This window comes from Mandrillus leucophaeus, unplaced genomic scaffold (assembly GCF_000951045.1).
Source record: "Mandrillus leucophaeus isolate KB7577 unplaced genomic scaffold, Mleu.le_1.0 Scaffold1150, whole genome shotgun sequence".
In the NCBI taxonomy this organism is placed as follows: Eukaryota; Metazoa; Chordata; class Mammalia; order Primates; family Cercopithecidae; genus Mandrillus; species Mandrillus leucophaeus.
The window spans coordinates 1,374,214-1,386,520 of record NW_012099766.1 but is presented as its reverse complement, the minus strand read 5'-3'; the positions used below and the strand labels follow the sequence as shown (position 1 = coordinate 1,386,520).

The 12,307-nt window shown below is 36.0% G+C and overlaps 1 protein-coding gene across 1 annotated transcript in view; it reads left to right on the top strand.

Moving 5' to 3' along the window:
* The window catches only part of PDE4D (phosphodiesterase 4D, cAMP-specific), a 1,430,592-nt gene that overhangs the window by 191,005 nt on the left and 1,227,280 nt on the right, over window positions 1-12,307 (top strand). Inside the window, exon 2 of the mRNA XM_011998004.1 lies at window positions 5,020-5,150. Coding sequence (XP_011853394.1) covers window positions 5,109-5,150 — 42 coding nt within the window. The 5' untranslated portion in view covers window positions 5,020-5,108. The remainder of the gene's footprint in view (window positions 1-5,019; window positions 5,151-12,307) is intronic.

Sequence of the window (12,307 nt, the reverse complement as noted above, 5' to 3'; positions counted from 1 at the left end):
GACGGGCGGATCACGAGGTCAGGAGATCGAGACCATCCTGGCTAACACGGTGAAACCCCGTCTCTACTAAAAAAATACAAAAAACTAGCCAGGCGAGGTGACGGGCGCCTGTAGTCCCAGCTACTTGGGAGGCTGAGGCAGGAGAATGGCGTAAACCCGGGAGGCGGAGCTTGCAGTGAGCTGAGATCCGGCCACTGTACTCCAGCCCTGGCGACAAAAAAAAAAAAAAAAAAAAAGACCTTTCTTTTAATTCACAATTTTAGAAGGTATGAGGAGATATCTGGAACTTTCTTCCCTTGTTTCTGCCACCAATGTAGCAGAGGGCCAACTGAAGCAGATGTTCACATTATCTATCTTACGTGTATAGAGGGCAAATTAGTGGACATTTAAGAGCCCAAGGCAATAATTCAAACATTCCCATGAAAAAATCTGTTTTTCCATCCTTGTATGTTTCTTTCTTTTTTTTAAAAAAAAACTTTTAAAGTATTAATTATTGCATTGCCTCCTCCTAATTTCTTTCCTGCAGATACTTTGGTGAGTAAACCTTGATAAATTAAGCTTGTTTTTATTGTATTCCTTTGGAGTTGTCTTTGATTGTGATCAAACTTCTCTTCTTATATATGCCACATACATTCATTCTTCATTTAGATTAAAATCTAATCAAGGGAAAAAACTGCCAAGTTTGGTTTCATTTTGATGTCTACTTTATGCAGCCCTAGAAAAATCTACCTTTTGATGAGTTGGAGACAACAGTAAGTTCGAGACAGAGCTAATACATTACACCTTGATCACTCATAGGCAACTGCACCCAAACAATTCTTTCCCTTCGCATCAAGAAAGTTTGTTGTTTATCTGAGGGTTTAGTACTGTGCCTGACACATATAAGGTGCTCAATAAACTTTTTAAAAGCAATGCATCTGAGTGACTTTATAATTCAGCAGTTACTACATGAACTGACTTACTGTGTAGAAGAAAAAAAATGTTAGTTCAAAAAGAGGGGAATAAAGAATTCTTCTTAAATATATAAAACATGTCCTGTTCAGTAGCTTCTCTAATATTTGTGGATGATTGGAACCCCTTTTCATTCTTATATTTAAAGGTGTCATTATGTATGGGGACATTTGCTGTTTCAATACATAAATTTATATTTGCAGGGAACTTAAAGTCCCCAGAATTTTTTCTGAGATACTGTCTGATTAATCCCCATAACAATGCTGTGAGGTGGGTTGTGAAGATACAAGGAAAAAAAGGGAAAGGATTTTCCTAATACCAAACAGTTTGTGTGTATGACGTAGCAATGAAAGTAGAACTTATTTCATCTGATGACCAGTTCAAGACATTTTCTGCTATATAAATCTTTAATCTCTAGGATAGAACCTGTCTTAATTCCCTTTGTGTGGACACAGCAAAATGTATACAGGTGCTCCATCTCTAATTCCATCCCTGAATATTCCAGCACTATCTGTCTTATCTACCTCCTCTCTTCATTTTTATTTCTAAAGTGTTCTCCCTGCAGGAGTCGACTCTTCCTTCTTTCTAATTAACTTTATATGGAAACTCCTATCGTAATGAAATTGCACGTGTGAGTATTCTCTCGCCTGACTTTCTTTTTAGTGCACCTGGAGGAAGAAAGCTTTTCTGCAGTCTCACCACATTATCTTTGCTGAGAGAGAAACTTGTAGGAACTAAGATAAATGCCTTCCTGAGAGTCAACCTTTTCATCAAACATTTTTTAGTTTAGGCACAGCTTTGATTTTTGCAGAGGTTACCAGTTGTTCATAATTAAGATGCACTGGTTCATGCTATTGGCAGCAAAGCACTATGGAAGAGTAGACAAAAACGTGGACTTTTGAGGCAGACCAGTCAGGTGTGAATCCTGGTTCTGCCATTTCCTGGGCAGTTTCCTTCATTCATTGGTGCTGATTTCCTCTTTTGTGCCATGGGATAACATGTTGACAATGTCTACCTCACAGGATTATTGGAAAGTTTAAGGATAAATTATAGATTTTTTTTAAGGATAAATGAGGTGGCAGAACATGCAATCCTCTTCATAGACTGCAGAGTGCATCTACCATTTCCTCTCCATCTCCACTCTCCTCCCTGCCCTACCTTGAGGGGCTTTGTACCCTGGAAGGCTGACCAGTGAGATGTACATCTTCCTCCTTTGCCCTCCTGCTTGCTTGCATTTGGCTAGTGGGGAGTCCTAGCAGGAGACAGATGGAGAAAGGAAAATGAGACTGCGTACATTTTCTTATCTCCTTCCTTTTAGGGAGACTTGAGGCTAGCTGTGTCCCAGAGAGCAACTTCCATTTTAAAGGCAGCCCACTCTGTGTGATGCTTTTTCTTAGGTATGGGCAACCCATCCCTCTTAGGGTGAAAACTTTGCTATTGCTAGTTCCAAGTACTGTGCCATCCTTTGTGGATTCCTCTACCCTACCAACATCTCCTTGAAGAGTCTCTTTGTTGAACCTGCTGTAAATGATCCTAATATAAGTATGCTGTCTGTTTATTCCTGGACCTTTAACTGATAGGTCATTCATACTGGTTAGTATAAAATAGATCTGCCCACATATGTATTATTTGAGAGAGGTTAGCATTTATAGGAGAAAAAATAAGAATGGGCTGGTGTTGCTTGCTATTTGATACTAAGAGAAAAAGAAGGTAGTGATGATGGATGATGATAAATATATAATGATGATGATGAGATCCAAATACCTCCTATGAGCCAAGCATTCTCCTAGACAATCCTTTTTACTTCATTTATTTTGAAAACACATATGTGTATTATTGTCTTTCTTTTGCAGAACTGGAGAAAGTTCAGATAAATCAAATAATGTACCTAAAAGCTACATAGAATGCCAGTGGAAAGCTGAAATTCCAATCTATACCTATCTGGTTCCAAAGTCTATACTCTTTTAGTGAGGCTAGGTGCCTCCTAGCTATACAGGGTGAGAAGAGCCATTCCATCAGCAGTCAGTTTTCAACTGAATCTCTTTACCTATTGAAATTTCTGTAAGTTCCAAATTCCCACAGGAAAGTATCTGCTAATGATGGTCTTTAAATGATTTCAAGGCAAATTTTTAAAAAACCTAGTTAATTCAGTAAAACTTATCAGGTCAAATCCATTATTTGTCTGATTTGACTGATGTGTTACCACTGAGTCACTAGCCTAGTAGGACAACTATTCCTTAGTTGTCCCTAAGGCTACTCATTAAATACTGGATGAATAAATAAATATTTTGAATAAATTTTTCTCTGATAATATGTAAGCTTCCCACAGCTATTGTCTAATTTTTTTCCCTAGTTATGTAATATTTTAAGTTTGTATTATTTCTGTTCAATTCCTAAATTAAATGAGTAACATAATTCCACATTTTCTGGGACCTATAGGATGCTAATTTGTAAAGGTGATTCAGTTCCTGGAGGTGTACTAGCTGAGAACTTTCCATTTGTGGATCAGCTCCTCCCTTCAAATCCTACTCCTTTAGAAAAAATCCATACACACTCAGAGAAACAGTATTTATCTTAGCAACTCACATTTGATTGTGCATTTTTCTTTAATCTTCAGGCAAGCAGTTCTATCAACCTTGGAAGTAGGCTTTGTCCGTTGTTTGCCTTTGAGTCCCCAAGTTGCATCTAGAGATATTCTTAGTCGCAGTGAACTTTCTTTCTCTGTTTCTACCTCTGCTTTGCTGTTATGGGACCTCTAACCTCCCGCAAAGTGTCTTCGTTTTATTTTGAGAAGACTTGAGAGGGTGACTCACATATATTCCAAACAAGTATTTTCAGCCTTTAAAAAGGCTGTGTTCCCTGTAGGCTTCTCTGTTTTCATTTTGTATGTTTTTTAAAAAATGATACATAGTTACTTTGTTTTTCATCTTTTAAATGTATAATTCATACTACTTTGTACTTTAATATTTTTCAATCATTTTAGCAAAACCAGCTCCTTCAGACCTTCACCACTGTTACTCTTTTCCTAAAGTCTCTGATACATGTTTTTTGAGAAGCTTAGAACAAACCCAAATGATAGAACTACATGCCACTGTTAACATCAGCCTACACCTACAACATTAGCCTAAACCTGCAATATCAGAGTTTTTGTGGTTTGACCAGGCCTTTTATCCTCTTTGCCTTACAGTAAGTTCTTTCCCTGAAAGCACTTCAGCCCATATGCAAATATACCCTATAAATATGTAGGTTGTGTCCTGATGTAAAAGAATATCATAAATGAACACAATACGTACAGCTACTTGATTTGTTCTGTCTTCAAAACTGAAAATGGAGAATCTCCATTGTAGTGTCTAGGAGAAAGCAAAGATTTGTTAGATAATGAGGATATCAATGTCATTCAAGTGGCAATTACTCTGGAATATTCCTTGAAATAACAGTTACTACTTAACAGTTATTGCTTATACTTTTTGTTCTCATCTTCTCAAGTATTCCTTACAACCACTTAGAACTAAAGGGGTAGAGAACTCACTAAATTTACTGAAGAGTTATTGGATTGGCTTTAAGGTACTATTGATTATTGTCAGTGAAACAGGAGGCAATGATGCAGTTGCTCAGAGGGCTCTTTTCTTCACATGTAGGTAAGATTCCTCCAGCAGTGGATCACCTTAGTGATCCCTTAGTGAAAAATTGTCGAGTCCCTAGCTGTCCCAATAAGAATCAACATATACACAATTCAGTTTGCATCGTCATTTTATACATGTAATTTTAGGTTATGGCTACCATATCGGTTTTTATTTTTTTATTATTTTTTATTTTTTTCAGCCACTAAAACTGTAGAGTTGAATATTTAATGGAAAACAGATGGTGCTTGAAATCTCTAACTTACATTTAACAAAAACTGTTTTGGAAATGTTGCTTGTGTATATGTTTTTATTGTTTTAAACACAGCACCGTTTTAGCCTGTTCCGATGAATTATTTAAGAATTACTGTCCCGGTCTAAGAGGGCATTTCAAAGTGCATGTGTTAATCATATACTTGATTAAACATTTCCTTCCTTTTCTTTTCAGCATTCCAGTTGGCTTTTGAGTGGATACTTGCAGTGAGAGCACTGACACTGGAAACACTAGTTCCCATTTTAATTACTTAAAACACCACGATGAAAAGAAATACCTGTGATTTGCTTTCTCGGAGCAAAAGTGTAAGTAACTTTTGTTTTCATCTGTTTTCTAAACATGTGTACATATAACATTTTAGTTTTGGTTTTGGATTTTAATACTGTGCTATCATGATTAGGCTTGTGGGAAACCTTTAGTTAACTTACAGTTCTCGACTGTACACAGCTTATTAACAAATGAAAACTTGTTTGTCTATGTAGCCTGGTTAGCATTTGATGAAAATTCTTTCAACTAGTTTATATCTTACCATTCATTCATATAAGTCTACTAGCCTGATATTGAACACTCTAATTTTTGAGTGCATGCAGAAAATATATGATTAAAAATCAAAACATAGGGAATTTATGTCTTGAATATGAAACCTTCTGGGCATGTCCAAAATCATAAATTAAACTTATGTCATTAGGTACTTCAACCAGTAACATTCTGAAAGTTCTTCCCTTCCATGAGATTTCAACCCTGGCATATATATCTAATTACTTCTTTTAATCTTTTTTTTTTTTTTTAAATATTTTAAGGTGAACTTCCTCAGGGCTCTACTGAAGGTTAAACCTTATTTCCAATTACGTAGTGTTCTGAAGATACCACAGTCATGATACTTTTAAAATTTATATTAGCTCGTGGCAAAAAGCAAATAGAGCAACTCAAAGAAAGCCACACAAGGCAAGGATGAAAGCGATTGTTAATTTCCATCAAGCAAGTGCTTAGAACACATCCCTTTGTTCATTTACCCATGGGGGTAGGCATCCAAACAGATGTAGTTGCGACGTAGGAATATTCATTTGAAGACATCAGGAAAACCACAAATGCAAACACATTTCTCTAGTATGAGAACACTTTGTGTTATAACCAGTGATTCTATTGTGATGGCCCAAGGTCATCTTTCATCCTTTCTATGGAGTTACCATCCAGCTTTTAAGGGTGAGGCATGAGTATGTGCAGATAAAGTATAGTATGCCTAACTGTGTTTGTTAAAAATTGAGGATTTGCTGAGACATATGCCAATCCTTTGACTGAATACTGTGTTTAATAACTAACCAAGTAAATTCAACAAACTCTGAGGGATTGTTCAAATTTATGTGTTTTACTGGTTGGTATTTGGTTGTATGTATTATTGCATAAAAGAAGGGGCCTGGCTTTGAGCTTGGAAGTCCTTTTATCATCATACAGTCACTCACTGTAATAGGAGGTGACCTGCATACAAACTACCAAACTGCAAACACATCTTACTCTTACGGAGTTTTCTTATTATAAATTAAATATGAAATTAAATTATTCATATAATGTTTTCTTTTATTGAATTTCAGAGACATGTGATCTGAAAAAGATGTGTAAAGGCAAAAGGGAGAATATTTTGAGTAATTACAAATGTGTCATTAAACATTTCCCTATTCTTGGAGGAAAACATTCTAAAAGCAAATGATTAACTGAGCCATGACTTTAAGGAACTGAGACTACTTAATGATGCTAGGACATTTCCTATTTGTATTTGTTTAATGCAAAAAATTTTATCTTGGTGGAAATGGTCAAGTGTTCCAGATTAAGAGAACCTGAGTTGGCCTACGTTTGTTCAAGGTAAACAGTAGAACTCTCATTTCACTGCTTTGTAGCTTCACTGGCATAAAGAAAATGCTTCCACTTAATTAAATGATCCTAAGCAGAAGTTAATGTTTATCAGAAAGAAGAGCCAGACTTATTGCCTAGTTAGAAGTTGTCACTTTAGGGCTATAAAATTTTATTTTGCTCTGGTCTGAGCATGTCACCCTCCAATGCTTAACGTTTTTGCCATAATATAATCCAAAATTGTAGACTTAGAGGTAGATATTTCCTGCTTTTGATGAAGAAAGTTTAAAGAATTAGTTCTCTTTAGAATCTGAGGATGTTTATCTTTGGTTTCAAAGAAAATGTTAGAAATGTAAAACAGTCTCTGTTCCTCCCTACATGCCTCTCTGTAGGTCTTGCATCTTTCATTGTGAAAATTTAAGGCATACAAAAGAGGTAGAAAAAAGATCATCCTTAAACGATCACCTTATTTAGTGAATTCCTCTCATGAGAGGGGTTCCAGTGTATCTTGGAAGACCATTTAGTCACTTTTCAACTCAAACAAATGAGGCATAAGATGGGTGGTTAAACTACGTGAGAGTTCTGTTTCCTACCAGTTATGAATTTCTATGATTCTATGCCATGTTGTGCTCATTCATAAGTTGAATTGAAGACCAGTTCCCAAATAAATAGAAAATCAAGGCATCCGGGCAAAGAGAGTATATTAATCAGCTTGGGCTACAATATACCATAGACTACCAGGTAGCCTAAACAGAAATGTATTTTATCACAATTCTGCAGGCTGGGAAGTTCAAGATCAAAATGCCATCCAATTTTGTTACTGGTAAGCGCTCTCTTCCTGGTTTACTCATGGCTTGCAGAAAGCTACTTTTTTTCCTGGGTCCTCAAATGGCAGAGAGAGAAAGCAAGCTCTCTGCTGCTGCTTCTTTTAAGGTCACTAATCCCATCATCATGGCCCCACCTTCATGAATTCATCTAATCCTAATTACCTCCCAAAGACCCCACCTCCAAAAACAATCACAGTGGGGGTTAGGGCTTCAACATATGTATTTCAGGGGGACACAAACATTTGGTCCATAAGAGAGTTTGAATTTTTTTTTTTTGAGATTGAGTCTCGCTGTGTCACCCAGGCTGCAGTGCAGTGGTGAGATCTCAGCTCACTGCAAGCTCCGCCTCCCAGGTTCACGCCATTCTCCTGCCTCAGCCTCCTGAGTACCTGGGACTACAGGCGCCCACCACCATTCCCAGATAATTTTTTTTGTGTGTTTTTAGTAGAGACGGGGTTTTACCATATTAGCCAGGATGGTCTTGATCTCCTGACCTCGTGATCCACCCGCCTCGGCCTCCCAAAGTGTTGGGATTATAGGCGTGAGCCACTGCACTGGAGTGCAATGCCGGGATCTCGGCTCATTGCAACCTCTGCCTCCCAAGGTCAAGCGATTCTCCTGTCTCAGCCTCCTGAGTAGCCGGGATTAGAGGCATATGCCACCACAACTAGCTAATTTTATCTTTTTAGTAGAGACAGGGTTTCACCATGTTGGTCCGTCTGGTCTCAAACTCCTGACCTCAGGTGAATTGGATATTCTTAAGGCATGATTGATTTTTATAAGTCACTGTCTTGTTTAAGCCCAAAGGGTAGTGACCAGTATACTAGAATCTGTATGTTCTCCCAATTTGATAACACTAAAAATGATCTGGTCAACATCTTTCTCTTCATTTCTTATTTTCTAAATTTTATGTTAGGGACATTCTTACCAATGATTTTTGAAGTCTGATAATCTCTTCCTAGACCTAGGAGCTAATTTTAATTTTACTGTAAATGATTTTCCCCTTTCTTCACTATTCTTAGTTTGCTTATTTTATATTGTTCTTTCTTAACATCAAATCTAATGACACAGGTCTCTGAAGTATCTTATCCTATCAATGTATTGACCATCTAACTTTTCAGATGTTTATAAATTTCAGAACTATCTGAGTTACCCTTCTTCCCTCTGCTAATGTCTGCTTTCTTACTGGCTTTTAGCTAATCAGGGGAGGGAAGGAAAGGTACAGACAAGAGAACAGGGTATAAAAAATTTTTGTTGTAATTATATATTTTAAAATCAAGAGGTAAACGAAAATTTTTAGCATTTTTTTTTTCTTTACAATATCTCTGTTATTCTCCAAACTCATGAAGTTTTATAAATCTTCTCATCTGGAGAATAAACTAGATAAATTTTAATTCTTATTCATTAATAAATTTTCTTGTGTATTAAATTCTAAACTTTCTTGTAGCCTTTTGCATTACATTCCCACTTTTCTAGTACACTGAATCATTTTCTTCCTACCAGTTTGAAGATATTCAAGATGTCATCTACTCACTTGGATTTGTTAATTTTCTTGATGAAATTGCCCTTTATTTGACTTAGGATTCTTATGGATGTTCTACATTTGGATAAATTTGTCACTCACCAGATGTCTTTAATTGATGTTAACTGTTCTCTTTTGATAGAATTGTTGTTCAGCGTTAATTCAAAACTGGAAGCAACTCCTTGGTGTTTGGAAGACATAGGGTATCTGTCACATTCTTTCTATAATGAATTTAAAGCCCACCTAAATAGGCTGTCAGCTTGGAGTCCAGGGGCTAGGAGCCCATCTGGTGAAATTTTTCACAGTAGGCTCCCTAGAATTGCTTATTTTCATGGAAGACTTTAAAAATATTGTACAAACTTTATAAACTAAAGTGATTTTATTCTTAAGAAAAGATATGTATTTTTTTCCATCTGTACCTTTACATTTCTGAGTTTTTAGAAGCAGTCACTCACCTAATGACCCAGGGTGAGTTATTTATGCCATTTTATCTGCATTTCAGTGTCCGCCTGGAGTGGGCAGCTGAAAAATAAATTTGGAAAAGATGATACATTTTGTTATGGCATTTCAGAGCTATATGCATTCATTTTTCCTCACAATTACCCCACAAGATAGAGTATTTTTTTCTTGTATGGTTAACGTAAAAATAACAAATTCCTTTCTAGATGGGCCTCATTTCTCTACGATATTCAACCGCACCTAAGCTATGAGATTGACAAAGCTGTTGCAGCTTAGAATCCTAACAAAGTTAAGGATGTAGAAACTGATTTTTTCACTGGTATTCACTCAGTGGGGTCCAAAGAAGGTCAGAGGAGATGAGGTAAAAATCCTTTGAAAAGCACAAAATACAAAACAAAACCAAGCTCCTGCTTGTGTCTTCATTCACAACAAATTGATATGAGAAGTTGTAGTTTTAGAGATTTCACTCCTTTGGTGCTTATAGCTGCCTTCCCACCTGTTCTCTTTCTTTACAAAGTTCTACAAGTATTTACTGAATGGCTACTGTGTGTTAGCCTCTGAGTATCCAATGTAAGATACATGTTCTGTCTCATAGAGCATAACTGATAACTAAATTTATAATTTTTATAATTTGCTAAAATTATTTCACTACTGTCTCCCTAACCCTGATCACCTAAATCTATCCCATTTTAATCTTTAATTCTTTGGAGGAAGACTGAAGTTCTGTATCTCTCTGAAGTCTCTATGTACTTGCATTTCATCACATTGTGGGCACCCTGTTTAGTAGGGATATTTTGAGCTGTGAATAATGTGCCATAATTGACAATTATGCTCATTGTTGCAGAAACATAGATTATTTCAGAGTGGGTAAAAAGAATTTTTCTCAGATAATCAACAGTAGTATAAGAATAGCCAAGAGCATAAATAAATGTGAGAATGACAGGAAAGGTCTGAAAGAATAGGGACTGATCAGCAACCATTTGCTTTAAATCAATCACATGTCACATGACTGTTTTAGTGGCCAAAGCCAATCATTAAATTGTCATCTTGGAAAAAGCTCCACTGTTGTCTATATTGTGATGTGTTTGCTATTTCATTTTTGGACAATTTCAAGTTGAAGTTGAATTATAAATGATTATGTCCAGGAAATAATTGCATATATTGTACTTACCAGCGTAAACACCACAGATAAAAAAAAAGGAGAGAAATCTTGTTGCATTGACAATGAATATTAAAAAATTATTCTTACAGACAAAAAATATCTGTATAACAAAGTGAAATTTGAAAGAAAAGCATAATTGATGGAGTTTTATGTCAGTAGTATTTGCTCTAGAAAAATGTTTATAATGGCTGCTTATTTTTAACTGAAGGTAATTCTCTGTTTTAAAATTTTGTTTAGCTTTTTTTCACTATTGAAATGGCAAGTGTTTTGAAAGCTAAAAATCTGACTTCAAATAAAATTATTGATGTGCTTACATTGTTTCCCATGCTCAGCACTTTCAAGGGCAGAACTGGAATTGTCCCTGAATTATAGTTCTGGCTTTGCATCTGTGCATCTATGTCTTGGTAGAAGTAGGAGTAAGAAAACCATAAGTAATTAGATTTATTATCAAACACTTCCAATATCTAGCATAATTTTTTTCAAAGGTAAAATGAGAAAAGCAGCATTGAAATCACATTACAAAATAAAGCAAACAAAAAATCCAAACCAAGCCATCAAGCAAAAATCATTTTTAAAATGCTATACAATAATCAATTGTGTTCTATACTTCTACACCAAATCCTTTAAGTCTTAAAACTTTCCTAAGTGGAATTAATCCATCAATAAGCAGGTAACAACTTTACTTTTATTGTTGAAAAATGTCAGTCTTGTCAGTTCACAAGTTTCCCTAACTTGTGCAAATTAAAAGCCATAATAGCAAGGCCAAGAATGGTTCGTTGGTGTATAGTTAGAGCCACCCTGACCCTGCTTTCTAGTTCTTTCTATTACCCAGGATATGCCATATGCCACACACATGGGGGTAGGGATACAGCCCCACTTATAGCACAAGAACTGGGAATAAGACATTTAACTTATAACTCTTTTATGGTCATATTCCCCTCCCACTGCCATTCTTCCTACTCTGGTAGTCTGGACTTCTGTTTTAGCAATATTGCTTCTGTAGTAAGGATTTGACTGTAGTTGCAGCCCTCAACATCCTGAATTTAATCCAATCTACAATATTTGTTAAGCCCTCCCAACTATTTGACCAAACTAGGACAGTTACATCCCATGGAACTGTATACCAAATGGTACCTCAGCAGTTCAGAGAGTTAACACACCACCAGTTCACTTCCAGGTTGGGCTTTAAGATTTGCAGAGAATCTTGCTTATGAAATCATATTGGCTAAATGTATTAAAATTACTAAAAACAAATGATAACACCACAGTAACACAACAAAAACAATCCTTTCTATAAATTAACTTAAAACAAGAAACAACACGCTTTAAATGTCATCATCTCTGCTTATTGTATGCCCTTAAATATGTTATTAAATGTCCAACTTTTATTTTTCTAGAAGAGACCATTACATAGCATTGATTTGCTAGCAGGGTTCTATTTGAACATACCAAAAGAGACCTAGATTTTGCGCAGAAACAGTAGTCCCAAAATAAACAAGGGATTGGAGGAAAAGATGAGAGATGTCCAGCATGTCTGCATATAAGGGCTGAAAAAGTAAAAGATTCTAGTTTTTTTTTTTTTTTTTTCTTTGCAAATGCTCATGCAGGGATTCAGAACATGCATTCCTTACCAAAAGAAAAGGAAAT